Raw genomic sequence first — 16,094 nt, 5'->3', positions numbered from 1 at the left:
AAAGAAAGAAAGAAAGAAAGAAAGAAAGAAAGAAAGAAAGAAAGAAAACCCACCTGACTTTAGTGGTTTGGTAGAGGGTCCCCCATTTTCTTCAGAATCTCTAACTCTTTGTGTCCATTCTTCCTGACCACTGCTTTATTTTGTGAGTACTTCCCCTCAATAAAGCTGACTTTTAGCTGTCTTGAAAGTTCCATGTTTCCTTGTACTAGGTTTTGAGGGCTCCTGAACCTTCCTACATTAGGTCTTTTTCAAGACAGGTGGGTATAATGATAGTGAACATAGTACAAATTTTCAGATTGTCTAATTAATATAGATTTCATAGATTTAGAACTGGCAGGGTCCTTTCATTCAGCCCCCTCATTTTACAGATGAGGAAGCTGAGGCAGCTGAGGCCCAGAGAATGGAAGTGACTTGACCAAGATCACAAAGCTGGTAAGTGTCTTAGGTGGAATTTGAACCCAGGTCTTAGAAGGCATGAGTTCAAATGGTTTCACAGAATTTACTGGTCATGTGACCCTGGTCTAAATCTGCCTCAGTTTCCTCATCTGTAAATGGGAACACTTGAAGGGTTGTTTCGAAGATTTAATGAGATACTCTTTGTAGAGCACTTAGCACAAAGTAGGTTCTTAAATGCTTGAGGTGGCTTGGTGATATGGTGAATAGAGCACTGACTAGAGCACTGGCCCTGGAGTCAGGAGGACCTGAGTTCAAATGCAGATTCAGACACTTAACTCTTACTAGCCATGTGACCTTGGGCAAGTCACTTAACCCCAATTACCCCTCCAAAAAAAAAAGCAAAAAAAAAATGTCCGTTCCTTCTTTTCCCATTCAAGACTCCAAATCCAGCACTCTGTCCACTGTGCCTTGCTGCCTTTATCACTTATCATAGAACATTAGACATTGCCCCAAGTTGATAAGGATCCAAGGACATACAGGCCAGCCCTCTCCTCTCTTTTTTATTTTGAGGGGGGAAGGTAAGGCAGTTAAGTAAGGGGTTAAGTGACTTGCCCAAGGTCACATGGCTAGTTTTGTGTTAAGTGTCTGAGTCTGGATTTGAACTCAGGTACTCCTGACTCCAGGGCTGGTGCTCTATTCACTGTGCCATCTAGCTGTACCCCCTCTCCTCTTTTAGAAGAGGAAACTGAAGCTAAAAGAAATTCATCTATTGGTGCAAGGTCACACGGGTAATAAGTGGCCCTTGTGTATCTCAGCTGTGAGGACCGTGAAGCTGTGAAATGGAAACAGTCCTGGATCAGGAGTTAGGACACCTGCTTTCTGGTTCTGGTTCTGTTGTTAATTAGCTTTGTGACCATGAGCAAACTGCATAACCTCTCTGGGACTGAGTTGTTTCATCTGTAAAAGAGAACCAGTAATATGGCTCACTCTTTCACTCTCCCTTTCCCCACCTGTCTTACCTCCTCCTAAGGTAATTTTCAGAACCAAGTGAGATAATTATATAATAGCACTTCCTTGATCACTCCCTTCTTCAGAATGTTCTGCCCTGCCTCTCATCAGATTCTTCCTCTTATTGGACCTTCCTCCTCCAAAGTGTGCTTGCTCCCCAAGCCCCCAATAACATTCTATGATTCCAGGATTCCCCATTTAAGTCTGTGCCAAATCTCTCCTCTCCCAGCCTCTACCCCTCTTCCACAGTCATCTGAATCTGCCTCTCTCTCATCAGCTCCAAAGACCTAGCTTAGGCCTTGCAGGTTGACATAATTAAATTAAAACAAACTTTTATTAAACATGGACTATATGCATGGCTTTGGGGATATAAAGCAGGAGAAAAAACCTAGTCCCCATCCCTGAGTAGTTTATGGTCTGTTGGAGGGGAGGGAGAGAGGAAGATTCATCACTGTAGACTTTCCTTGGCCCAAGTCAATAAAGGTGAGAATAGAAGCCAGATCAACAAGGTAAGAGACAATGTGATGGAACATTAGATTTGGAATATAAAAGCCCAGATTTGAGTCCCAGATCTGCCATTTGGTAGCCTTGTGGTTTTGGGTTTTGGTATTTTTTATTATTTTTTTTGGCAAAGCATTCTTTGGGACTCAGTTTCTTACCCAGTGAAATGAAGGAGCTGGGTTAAATGATCTCAAATGCCATTTCCACTTTGACATCAGGTGAGCCCTCTCTTGCGGTGGGAGGCCCAGAAATATTCTAGGCCTAGTCTTTCCACTATTCTAGGTCTAGCCTTCCCACTCTCAGCTCTAAGGGTTTTCACTGGCTTGTCTCCCATACCTGGGACTCTCCCTCCTGATTTTCTTTAAGTGTTACCTTCTGCAAGAAGCTTTTCTCAATCTCTCTTAATGCTAGTGCCTTCCCTCTGTTGATTATCTCCCATTTATCCTCTCTCTTTCTCTTTTCATACATAGATATTTGCATGTTGTTTCCTCCACTAGGGAGTTGGGGCAGCTACGTGGTACAGTGCATAGAGAAGTGTCCCCAGAGTCAGGAAGACCTGAGTTCAAATCTGGCCTCGCACACTTACTAGCTGGGTGACCCTGGGCAAGTCACTTAACCCTGTTTGCCTTAGTTTCCTCATCTGTAAAATAACCTGGAGAAGGAAATGGCAAAACACTGCAGTATCTTTGCCAAGAAGACCCCAAATGGATCACAAAGAGTCAGACACGACTAAAAGTCGACATAGCGACAATAAAAACTCCCCCATTAGACAGTGAGCGCTGAGATATCAGGGACTGCCTTTTGCCTTTCTTTGTGCCCCCAGTGATTAGGAGACTACTTGGCACATAGAAGGTGTTTAACAAATACTAGTTGACTGACTTTCCCAGAGTCCACTCAGTTAGAGAAGAACTCCTACCCTAGGGAAGCTAGATGTCACAGTGGCCAAAGCACTGTCTGTAGAGTCAGGAAGACCTGAATTCAAATCCAGCCTCAGACACTTACTAGCAGTGTGACCCTGGGCAAGTCCCTTAATCCTCTTTGCCTCCGATTCCTCATCTATCAAATGAGTTGGGAGAAGAAGATGGCAAACTACTCCAGTATCTTTGCCAAGAAAACCCCCAATGGAATCTCAAACCCTGTTTGCCTCAGTTTCTTCATTTGTAAAATGAGCTGGAGAAGGAAATGGCAAGCCACTCCAGTATCTTTGCCAAGAAAACCCAAAGGAGATCATGAAGAGTCGGACGCAAGTGAACAACAAATAACCGTGCGGAGTTCCTGCTCCTCTGCTGCACGCCTTCCTCCTTTCCTCGTCTCTCCCGTCTCCCACTTCTTGTCTAAGTCTCTAACCCCTGTGCTCTTCTTTTCCCCCAGTGTGTGTGATGTACACCCAAGGGATGGAGAACAAGCAATGGAGGGAGGTAGGTGCCACTTCTCTCGCTCCTAGATAAACACATTCATCGGCCTCTCATCTGTCTGTTTCTCTGCCTCTGCCTTCCAGTTGGGGTATTTCTTACTGTAGTGCCTCAATACCTTTTGGAAGCTATGTTATCGTGGGGACAGTGAAGTCAAGGCAGGGACACTTTAAGACCCACTCTCATGAAGAATGAAATCAATAAAGGGACAGTTGCCACTCTTTAGTGAGATTCTCAAGTCCCACTTTGTGTAGGAGGCTTTTATCGGTCCCTTCCACTCTCTTTGCCTCTGAGATTACTTTCCATCTACTTTCTGTATACTTTGGATGCACCTTGTTAATATACTTGTCTTCTCTATGGGATTGTGAGCTTTTTGAGGACAGGGACTTCAAGAAGTGTTTTTTCCCTTTCTTTGTATCCTCAGTGCTTAGCACAGGGCCTGGCGCGCAGTAAACGTTTAATAAATGCTTGTTGACCAACTGACTCTAACACAGTCCTTGTCCTCAGGGAGCTCTCAGTCTGATGGGAACAACAAGGGTAGTCAATGACTCAATTAATAACCATTTATTAAGTATCATATATGCCAGGCACTGTGCTGAGTGTTTGGGTACAGAGACAAAAATGAAACAGCCTCTGCCTTCAAGGGGCTTACATTCTTTTTATTTATTTATTTTTACAAAGCTTACATCCTTTTTAAAAATTGTGTTATTCATTTTGAACTTAAATACAAAAAGACAACACCCCCACCCTATTTCCATTTATACAGTGCAACACAAAAAGAGGATTCAATATAAAACCATGAATCTTTATTTCATATTGTTTGCTTTTTTTTGAAAAAAACAAAACTATGTAATGAATACTATGCATTGTTTTCAAAGCTACCCTGTTTTTCTGTGTTCCCTTCTAAGTTTTCTTTTCTTCTCTGCTGTGCACTTGTGCTTTCATTCTAATAAAGGAACAACATGGATACATTTAAGTATTTAACAAATATATACCATGTGGTGATTAGAGATTTCGTCTGTAATTTCATTGGCATAGGGGAACTCCCAAGTGAGGAAGTTCCCTCTACTAATTCAGATCAGCACACTTGTAGTGTTAGAGAGTTGCCTAGAACACTCAGAGATTGTGATATGTCCAGGATCATGTGGAGATGGGTGTTGAGTCCAGCCCTTCCTGGTACCAAGATCCACTACATCATGGTATATGAAAAAAAAGCCAAATATACAATGTTCCAAATATACCATAAATAACAAAGTAATTTTTGGAGGGAGATACCAGCAACTGGGGCAATCCAGAAAGGCCTCATGGAGGAGGTGGCCCTTGAGTTGAATTTTGAAGGAATGCAGGAGTTCTAAGGGGTCGGGGCAAAGGAGTGCATCCCAGGCATGAAGGACAGACACTTCGCTGACAGAAATGGGAGATGGAATGTGGTGCATAAGGAACAGCAAGAAGACCAGTTTTGCTGGAAGATGAAGTTCATCAAGGGGAGAAGATATAATGAGCTTGGAAAAGTGGGTGGACCATGATTATAAAGAACTTTAAGTGTCAAACAGAGAAGTTTGCATTTGATCCTCGAGATAATAGATAGCCATTGGAGAGTACTGTAGGAATGCAATGGCATGTTCAGACTGTGCTATTCCTAAAGGAATATCTCTTTAGCAGCTTAGTGGGGGATGAACTGAAAGGGGGAGGAGGGAGAGACTCAAGGCAGGGATAGACCAATTAAGAGGTTACTGCAGTAGAGAGAGATGATGAGGGACTCTGAACTAGGGTGTTGGCCATTGGGGTGGATAGGAGAGACTTGGAGGCAGAATCCACAAGACTTAACAACTGATTTAGATTTGTGGGGTGAGGGACAGAGAAGAGTTGAAGAGGACTCTGAACTTGCAAACCCAGGTAACTGGAAGAATGGTAGAGCCTTGGCATCTTGTTTGTTATCAGGTATTCAACAGTATCTGTTAAGGCCTCAGGCTAATGAAATCTTTCAGATTTTTGTCACTTACCTTCCTCTAAGACTTTCCTTGGCTCCCCATTGTATATGAAACTAAGTTCATATTCTTTAACCTGGCATTCAGGGCTCTCCACAAATTAACCCTGTCCTGCCCTACCTTTTCAGTTTTATATTCTACTACACCCCTACAGTTATTATTCAGTTAAGACTTTGCAAACCTTAAACTTTTGTTTTCATGTTTGCAGGATGCTTAACATATTATCCCCCTTATTATTGGGGGGTGGGTGGGTAAGTGGGATAGAGGTGGAATAGGGGGATACTTGATCAATTTCAGGAATTATCCAATCAAGCTGATGAGATTGCAGGATTTTGGCCATTGTTTAGAGGCAACTACAATGGTGTTGTAGGGGACCTCTTAATGACTTATTGAGAATCAGCTGCTCTTTCTCATGGCCTATAAAAGCAAGTTGGACCACCCTCTTTCTGCCTCTGATTTTTGTTAGTTTTTTTTTTCTTTTACAAATTGTAGCAAGCAATGTTGGGGAGGGAAGCAGAGACCCCCCTCGTGCATCCTGTGGCTCAGGGTTCCCTGAATTTTGGGCTCACACTGAGTCTGATCCCTTGTCTGCCACAACCCTGCCCCCTTGCAGGAACTTTATGTTTCTATTATTCTATTGTTGTTCTAGTGTTAAGCACTCCCTGTATAGGCTTTATGATAATAGTAACAATAACTGGCATTTATTAGTTTTTAATAGGTTTGCAAAGCACTTTAAAGACTTCATCTTATCAACAGTGAGATAGGTACTATTATCTCCCCATTTTACAGATGAGAAAACTGAGGCAGGCAAAGGTTAAGCTTGACTTGCCCCAGGTCACACATCTAATTTCCGAGGCAGAATTTGAACGCAGGTCCTTCTGACTGTAGTGTCAGTGCTCTGTCCACCGCACTGCCTTGTTACCCCTTTGCCTTCTGGACACCTGTGCTTTGTTTATTCGGTTCCCTTTCTCTAGAATGCTCTCTTTTTCCAGTGCTACCTCTTGAAATGATGTAAATTTTTCAAGGCCCAGGTCAAATGCTGTATCTATGGAATAATTGAAGGAGCTCTGTATCTAAAGATTTTTATCGGGGAGACTAGGTGATGCAGTGAATAGAGCACCAGCCCTGGAGTCAGGAGGACCTGAGTTCAAATCCTCAGGCACTTGACACACATACTAGCTGTGTGACCTTGGACAAGTCACTTAACCCCAATTACCTTGCCTTCTTTCCTACAAAAACAAACAAAACAAAGACATATGTCATTAACCTCTTTGAGCCTCAGTATCTGTCTGTAAAATGGGGACAGTAATACTTGCATTACTTACCCCACATAGGACTATTGGGAGAAAAAGTGCTGTGTCCTTTAAGTGCTATAAAGATGTGACCTATTATTATGAAGAGAGGCAGTGTTGTTTAGTGGCTAGACTCAGGAAGATCTGGATTAAAATCCCAGGCTGGTAAACCCTAACCTGAACAAATCCCTTAATCTCTCAAAGCTGAAGGCAACTCTTTAAGACTGTAAGTGGATGCATGGTTACTAAACTGCACTGGTTAAGGGAGTTTCCTCCCTGGGAGTTCCTAGGCCAATGCAGTGGATAGATTGAATGAATGTAAAAAAGCATTTATTTAGCACTTACTGTGTGCATAGAACTGTGCTAAGTGCTGGGGATACAAAAAGAGCTCTAAGACAGTCTCAGCTTTCAAGGAACTCACATTCTAGTGGGGGAAACAACACATAGAAGGTTAGAAGGTTTCAGCCCAGAGCTGGAAGGGACCTTGGCTGTCAATTTGATTTGATCCCCTCCTTTTTACATCTAAAGGAAGTTAAACCCAGGAAAGTGGAATTAAGATTCAAAGCCACATCTAGTGACTCCAAATTCAACCCTTCAAGTTCATTTCTCCTTTTCTGCCTCTCACAGGTCTCACGGACCAGTAGCCTCTAACCATCCATGACCTCTCACTCGTCTAAACTCCTTTGGGTTCTTGTTTATACCACTTACTGCCTTTCATTGCATTTATTTGTGTATGACTATAGTTCTCTGCTGGGTGGCTCAGTGGATAGAGTGCTGGGCTTGCAGGCAGGGAGATCTGAGTTCAAATCCAGCCTTAGATACCCTGGGCAAATCACTTAACTGCTATCTACCTCAGTTTCCCCAACTGTAAAATTGGGATATTAATAGTACCTATTTCCCAGGTAGGTCCTAAGGATCAAATGTTTAAAAAAATGCTTAACATAGTGCCTGCCATGTAGTAGGTACTCTTATAGATACTTCTTACCTTCCTAGGCAGTAGGCTCTGTAAGGGCAAAGACTGTGTCTTATTTATTTCTTCATCCCTTTAGGGACTTGTAATTAGTAGGCACTCAGTAAAAATGTTTGTGGAAGGCATGCATGAATGATTGAATGACTGACAAGCCGATCCCACAGAAACCTTTCAATTTAAATGGGGAGAAGACAGAACATCGTTGAAGAGTCACCACAGAACACTTTTGACAAACCAACCTATTGACAGGTGGGTGCATTAACAGACAGTGGAACAGAATGAATTCAGATTTCACTGATGCAGAATTTCCCATCACTCTACTAGGACTGAAAAATGACTTTACTAAGCACATTACAATGGTGTAAACAAGACTGTCTGGGTAGTGTTTAAGCCTGCTTAAGAGAACAAATTGTTTCAGAGTACTTGGGGGACATCCTTCATACAAACAAAGACTGTGCTCATTTTTAAATGATCCTTCCCTCTTCTTTAAAAGAGGCCTCCAAAGACCTAGGAGGACACTAATTTGTCAGCCATTACTTTGGGGTACTGAGTGTACTTGAAAGTAATGACTGTTTATGGAATGGTTTATAACTCAGGTTTCCCTTCCCTGTAGGAAGTCTGGTTTTACCGTTGTTGTTCAGTCTTTTTTCAGTCATGTCTGACTCTTTGTGGCCCTATTTGGGGTTTGCTTGACAAATTTACTGGAGTGGTTTACCATTGCCTTCTTCAGCTCATTTTACAGATGAGGAAACTGAGGCAAACAGGTGAAGTGACCTGCTTAGGGTCACACAGCTGGTAAGTATCTGAGGCCAGATTTGAATTCAGGAAATATGAGTCTTTCTTACTCCAGGCCTGGCACTCTATATACTGTTAAAACAGGGAAAGAGTTCACAGTTCAGGGAAAGAGCATTGGATTTCATATCAGAGGACCTGGTCTCAAATTCTGCCTCTGACACTATCAGCATGACTGTGGGAAAGTCAGGTAAACCTTCTGGCCTCAGGTTATCTATTTGTTAAAGGAGGGGATCAGACTAGATCAGAAAGGTCAAACGGGGCTGACCCACCACAATTCCAAGTATGACCTGGAGCCAGATTAAAATGTAATTGGGAAATATTTAACAAAATATAAAACTACAATAAGACATAAATAATACTACATTTTAAAACTGTCAAAATGTAGCTAGTAGGAATTCCCTACATATGGCTTAGTGGTCGTTTTTCTATTTGAGTTTGACACCATTGGTAGATATGACCTCTAAGGTTCTATTCAAAATCTATGATCTTTTTAATGTATGTTTTTGGTGGAGATTTATAACAGTGGAACTTTTGGTACTAAAACTACTTCTGAGATGGACGGCAGCTAGTCTGGTCTGTAACTTACATTCTTGGAGAGTTGTCTGGGATGCTGCAATTAAGTGTAGTAATCTCTAACATGATGGGGGCAGCTAGGTGGTGAAGTGGATAGAGGATAGGCCCTGGAGTAAGGAAGAACTGAGTTCCAAATCTGGTCTTAGACATTTACTAGCTGTGTGCCCAGGGGCAAGTCACTTAACCCTGATTGTCTTCAAAAACCAAATAAACAGCAAAACCATCTAACATGATATAGGGTCCCAGATCTAGAGCTGGAAGGGTCTTCAGGGGTCATATAGTACAATGTCCATTTTACAGTTGGAGACACTGAGGTTGAGTGAGGTAAAATCACTTGTCCAGGGTCCTACAGGTAGCAAATGGCAGAGATGGGATGTGAAAGCAAGGCTTTTGCTGCACATTCAGGACTCTCTCCACTTGGTCCTCAGAAAAGACTCAGGCTCTTGGCAATCACCCATTTATTTCAAATGATATTTAAGAGAACAAAAGGCTATTAACAGCAAATAACTTTGTTCAGTCATTTTTCAGTCATGTCTGACTCTTTGTGACCTCATTTGGAGTTTTCTTGGCAAAGATACTGGAATGATTTTACATTCCTTTCTCCAGCTCATTTGACAGATGAGGAAACTGAGGCAAACAGGATGAAGTGACTTCAGGGTCACACAGCTAGTAAGTGTCTGAGGCCAGATTTGAACTCTCCATCCTCTGAGCCACCTAGCTGCCTGTCTTGTTTTATAGCACAGTTAATAGCCTAATATGGGCTCTTCTTGCAAGAAAATGATGCTGTTCATAATTTTGTTTCCAGAGTAGTGTGGATAAGACTTACCATGATCAACACATAAATCAGTCAATCAATCAACATTTATTAAGCTCTCCTATATGCCGGAGATTGTGTAAACTGCCAGGGTTGCAAAGATACAAATGAAACAAATTCCTGCCCTTGAGGAGCTTACCTTCCATTGAATAGCATTGCCCTCCAAATAGAATGGGCTTGCCTAGGTGGAAAGTGAATCTCCCTTACCGGAAGTATCAATGAAAGATTGGCTAATCACTCCTTTGGGAATTGCAAAAGACATTCATACTTTAGACCAGAATTGGAATTTAAAAAGCAGATTTTGAGATAGGACATTTCAAAGCAGACCACTGCAATCTGTTAGAAATGTAGAACAACTGCATGCCATTTGGGCAACATTTCAACCATTTGAGACAAAAGCAGAGCATATTCTAAAATCTTCTCAGTGTGTGTGATGTTCATCAAAATATTAATTAATAAGGCCATAATTACTCAATCCAAAATCGTTCATCCAAATTGTTCCATGAATGGAATAGAATATAGACAACAAGGCTCATTTAAATTCTATTTATTTATTTATTTATTTCATTTAAATTATAAAATTTCGTAATTAACCTTTACAAGGCATTGCTAATTAATCCCAGTTTAGAAATAGGACTTTTGAGGTCCTTTCCAACTCTGGGGTTCTGTGAATGGTCCAGATCTATCCATATTCTCTTCCCTGGTTCTCCTTTTGAGCAGCAGCTTATACAGAGCCAAGAACAATGAAGTTAAAGAGGCAAAAGACTTGCGTTTGAATCCCAGCTCTGCTACTTACCACTTGGTTCCTGCGGCATCACTAGGCCTCAGTTTCTTCATCTGTAAAAGAAGGCGGGAGGTAGATTACAGCGAGGTGGTGAAGTAGATGGAGCACCTAGCCTAGAGTCAGGAAGACCCAAGGTCAAATCTGGCCTCAGACACTTATTAGCTGTGTGACCCTGGACAAGTCCCTTAACCCTGTTTGCCTCAGTTTCCTCATCTGTAGAATGAGCTGGAGAAGGAAATGCCAAACCACTCCAGTATCTTTGTCAAGAAAACCCAAAATGGGATCGTGACAAGTTGAGCATAACAGAAAAAGACTGAACAACAGCAAGGTCCCTTCTAAACTCTGAGTCCTATGATCTGGTGCTGCCTGCTAGAAGCTGAGGTGGTAGAAAAATGCAGCCCCCTTGTGCCTGGGATGAAGAGGAGTCCTGGGGCCTACTTCTGAGGAACCCCTCCCAGGATCAGAGAACCAAACTCTAGCATAATCAGGCCCCATGACAGTGATTACAAGCATTGTCCTTCCAAACCAAGCAGGAAGAATGTCACATTAGTTTAAAGCTAACAAGAATGGGGTGGTAGAGACAAATGCAGCCACAGCAGTTTCCTTAGGCAGAGTCTGGACCCTGGAGTCATTACAGTTTAGTCCAGAGAAGATGGAAGCCCCCATCATAACCTCTGGCTGACTGGTTTCATCTGAGTTTATCCATTCAGGTCAAAGATGTGCCTTCTGAGAAAGCTCAGCTTTCCCAGAGCCTAAATCTGTCACCACATTTTTTGAAAATTGACTCAAGATGTAATTTTAGGCTGGGAAATGGAGCATTTTTTGCATGATAGGTCTCACTGGAAGTTTTAAGTTTCCTGGTTAAAAGAAGTGGGGTCTGATGGGAAGAGCCTTGGGCTGGGGGAGTAGAAGGACTCAGGAATCATTAAGTATCTCAGTTTGCCTGTTTGTCAAATGGAGATAATACTCCCTTCCCCTCTCTCTCGAGCCAGCATAGGACATAAAAGGCCCTGCCTATCTATTAGTGAAGGAGCACCTTTTCTTGGAAGAAAGGTAGGTAAATTCAGAGTTCAGGGATTTTTGGATTCAAGTCAGGAGACCTAGGTTCAAGTCCTGACACTGCTCCTTAGCCATGTGACTTCTCTGAGTTTCAGTTTGCTTATTTGTAAAACAGGTCATCCCTTCCCTGAGAAACTCTGAGAGTCTTTCTTTCCCAGATTGATTCTTTTGTGAAGGAAAACTAGATCAGTTTTTTGGCTTCAGTTCTTACCTAGCTTTAAATCATTGAATGGGTGTTGCCTCAGACAAACTTAGATTTGGAAAAGACCTTAGCTCAAAAAGGCCAAGGTCTCCCATTGCATCCAGGGCCATCGCCAGACATCCTGACCTCTGTCTTGCCACCGGACTCCAATAGCTGCAGGAGAGAGTGGGGCTGATGATTTCGCACAGCCCTGCCTCATTTAAATCCAACTCACTTGCAAGTCAAGACACTCTTCTGATGCCATTGCCCCTTTTTGAGAATGAAGGACAAACAACATCCCTGAGAGATTTCTGGGAGGTGGGCATTTTGTAGACCTTAAACACTGCAGAAATATGAGCTAATATTATTTTGAGCTACTCAGAGCTCAAAAAGAGTGAAAAGACAAACAGTTCCTGCCCTCAAGGAGCTTACAATCTAGTGGGGAAACACATGCAAACAAATATATACAAAGCTAAGCTGTAAACAAAGTAAATAGGAGATAATTAACAGAGGGGAAGCACTGGAATTAAGAAGTGTTAGGGAAGGCTTCCTGTACAAAGTGGGGGAACTTAAAGGGACTTTAAGGGAAGGAAAACTTCCTGGAAGGTGGATGGACAGAAGGTGGTGAGATCCCCATCATTGGTGGTCTTCAAGCAGAGGGTAGATAAGCACTTGTCAGGTGGGTGTGTTATGGGGGGGGGTCCTTTCCAGTATGAGTAAGACTAGATGACTCATTTCTTCCAATCTTCCAATTCTCTGATTCCATAATTTCCTAGAGGCAGAACCTAAAACCCAGAAAAGTTACATGACTTACCCAGGGTCACACAGGTAGAATGGTGGGGATGGTATTTGAGTTCAGCTTTCCTGACTCCAAATTAAATCCTTTCTTCTGTCCCACTGACTTACCCTATACCTTCACCTCCAAATGACTCAGTTTGGTGGTAGTCTATGAAGAGGTGGCTTATGGTAGGCAGAGGTAGGTCCTAGTTTAATAATTGCTACAAGAACTTTCTGTGCTAGAAAGAATGTTGGTCCTGTGTCGTAGGGTGGAAGGAAATGGGAAACCAAGAGGAATATTAGAAAGGAGGGTGACGAGAACTCTGAGAACAGTTTATATTGTTCTTTAAGGCTGGCAGAAATTTTGTCTCATTTTATCCTCTGGACAACTGGGAGAGGCAGGTGCTATTATTAACTCCATTTTTCTGATGAGGAAACTGAGGCTGAGAGATATTAACAGCTAGAGTCTATGTAGCTTTTTAAGATTGACCAAGTACCTTCTACATACATAAGATCTCATTCTATCCTTGCAACAATGATGTGAAGTAGGCTCACTTAGGATCCTCATTTTACAGATGAGGAAACTGAGACGGAGCAGTGAAATGATTTGAATGTGGTCACACAGCTGGTGGCTGTCAGAGGCTGATCTTCCCAGAGCTTGTTGACTCCAAGGTTAGCATTCCATCTACTATCTGGTCCTGCTTCTTGTTTGGTAGACAGGAGATGCATAACAAATGTTCAGCTGAATTGAACAGGCATATATGAATGTCATTTTGAGTGATTTGTCTTCTTGGTGTCAGGCTTTATCGACAGGGTGCCTCCTCTTTTAAACTTTCGTGCCTTCCATTGTGCTGACAGATCTTCCCACAGAAGCTCTTTCTGACTCCTCACCATTTCTTAGCTTCTTAAAGTTCATTTCCTTTGCTCTTTCTGTCTCACTCTGTCCTTTTAGCATTGGTTGAACTTTCTGGCTCATTCCAGTCTCCTTTGGAAGATTTCCTCTGTTCAGCAAAGATTGTTCCTCCTTCCCTATCTTTGGGGTACAATGATAAGAATGTGTGTTCGAATCCTGCTTCTGCTGTTGGAAAAGTTCACTTAACTTCCCTGGATCTCAGTTTCCTCATCAGTAAAATGAGGGATTTGGATTAGAATGTCTGAGAGGTCTCTTCTAGCTCTAGCTCTGTAAGACTAAAGTGGATTCCTCATATACTCTATTACAATCACTAATTCACTTTCCTGAGCAAAAAACATCGATGGCTCCCTATTGCTACATGATCAAATCCAAATCCCCTGTCCTGACATTCAGTAGCTTCCACAAGATGATTCCAGCTTCCCTGGTCTAGTTTTGTTTCCCAGTGCCTCCCTCTGTCAAAATACTCAGCTCTAGCCTAACAGATTTCCTTTTAGTCCCTGAAATAAATCACTCATCACCAACAAACACTGAATATCTATGATGCTATTGGGGAATTGTACTAGTCTATAAGGATGAAAAGAGGTAAGGTCCTCCTCTCACAGGACCTTCAAGTTAATTTTGGAGATAGGACATGCAAAAACAGTAATCAACAAGACAAGGCCATATAGAATAAATGCCAAGTGACTCAGTCAGGATTTGAGGAATTCCAAGGAGGGAGAGATCCCTGTGGGCTTCGATGGTCCTAGGAGGTTATTTATAGAAGGGGTGGGATTTGTACTGGGCCTTCAAGTAAGGGGAAGACTTAGATATTTGGAGGGGGGGAAAGAAGGAGCTCTTGTTTAAGGTGGGTGTGAAACAGAAGCAGATGAAAGGTGTAAAGGTCAGAATGGGTCTTTTGGTTTTGATTGTGTTTGTGATAGTCAATAAATCTAGCTCAAGTGGAGAGTTAGTGGAAGATAAGGTTTGAATGTTAAATGGGACTAGATCATGTTTTCAAGCAACAATTATTCAGAAAGTACTTACTATGGGCTGAGAGCCATTCTGATATAATGGTTAGAAATCTGCCTGGAGCCACGCTTGGCCAAGAGTAAATTGATCAGAGAGGCACTAGAGGTGGAGAAGTGGCATGTTAGGGTGAATGGCTATTGGCTTTGGAATCAAGAGACTTGAGTTCAAGTCTTCTGCTTCCTGTTAACTGTGTGACTACTGGTAAATTTGTTTACCTCTCTGAGCTTCAGCTGCATGGGATTGAGGAAGGTAGTGCTTGGACTACCTACCTTGCAGGACTATTATCAGGAAAGTATCTATCAGTTTGAAAATACTGTGGAGATGATGTGAGCTAATATTATGAACTTATTTGCAGTATAAGATTAGTGGGCTAGTGATTCCATGTTGTCCTTTCCAAGAGTATTTGTATTTATTTATTTATTTTCTTTTTTTTTCAAATGCTTTATTAGCTTTTTTTTTTTTTAAGCAATCGGGGTTAAGTAACTTGCTCAAGGCTACACGGCCAGGTGTTTCTGGGTGGGTGCTAAGTGTCAGAGCCCAGATTTGATCCCCAAGTCATCCCGACACTGGAGCCGGTGCTCTTACTCGCTGTGCTACCTGACCGCCCCAATTAGCTTCTGATTTACATCATTCATTTCTGCCAGATTTTGAGTTACAAATTTTCTCCCCGTTTTTCTCCTACCCACCACCCCAAAATAGCAGTCCCACAGGATATCCCCTCCTCCAATCTGCTCTCTCCCATATTTTCTCCCATACTCCTTTCGACTTTTCCAGTGGATCTCTATGCCCCAGTGCCTGTATATCTTATTTCCCAATTACATGTAAAATAGTATTAATAATAGTATATATATATATATATATGTATATATATATGTATATATATATATGTATATATATATATATATATATATGTATATATATATATATATATATATATTTGAGTATTTGATTTTAAAACTTTGAATTCCAGATTCATCCCCTTCCTCCCTTGTCTCCCACCCTTACTGGGAAGATAAACAGTTCAGTATAGGTTGTACATGTGTGGCTAATGCAAAACAATAACATAGTAGATATATTGTAAAAGACTGACTATATTTCCCTCCCTCCTATCCCACCTCCCACTTGTTCTATTCTCTACTTTGATCCTGTCCCTTTTCAAAAGTGGGTGCCCCCAACTTCCCCCCCCCAGCCTGCCCTCCCTTCCATCATCCCCCCTCTCATCCCCTTCCCCCCAACTCTGCTGTAGGGTGAGATACCCTATTTAGTGTTTATTTCATTCTCTCCTCAAGCCAAATTCAATGGGAATAAGGTTGACCTTATTATTTGCCTTCCTATTCTTCCCCTCCATTATAACCATTTTCCCTTGCCTCTTCTATATGAGATAGTTTACCCCATTCTGTCTCTACCCATCTCCTCTCATTATATTCCTCTCTCACCTCTTAATTTCACCTTTTAAGTATCATCCCTTCTTGTTAAATTGGTCCTGTGCCCTCTATCTATGTATACCTGTACACATATATACACACATTAACTATATATTCATATGCCCATATACCCTCATATATATATACATACATATATATATATATATATATATATATATATATATATATATATATATAT

The 16,094-nt window shown here is 41.8% G+C and overlaps 1 protein-coding gene across 3 annotated transcripts in view; it reads left to right on the top strand.

Moving 5' to 3' along the window:
* CPNE5 (copine 5) overlaps positions 1 to 16,094 on the top strand; it is a 220,112-nt gene that overhangs the window by 27,507 nt on the left and 176,511 nt on the right. For all 3 annotated transcript variants that reach the window (XM_069073578.1, XM_069073577.1, XM_069073579.1), the window contains exon 3: positions 3,277 to 3,323. In XM_069073578.1, coding sequence (XP_068929679.1) covers positions 3,277 to 3,323 — 47 coding nt within the window. The remainder of the gene's footprint in view (positions 1 to 3,276; positions 3,324 to 16,094) is intronic.

This window comes from Petaurus breviceps, unplaced genomic scaffold, assembly GCF_028583685.1.
Source record: "Petaurus breviceps papuanus isolate PSGF00001 unplaced genomic scaffold, PetGlider_PUasm1.0 90865, whole genome shotgun sequence".
In the NCBI taxonomy this organism is placed as follows: domain Eukaryota; kingdom Metazoa; phylum Chordata; class Mammalia; order Diprotodontia; family Petauridae; genus Petaurus; species Petaurus breviceps.
Note: the sequence above shows the minus strand (reverse complement) of the source record. Positions and strands in the feature narration are given on the sequence as shown.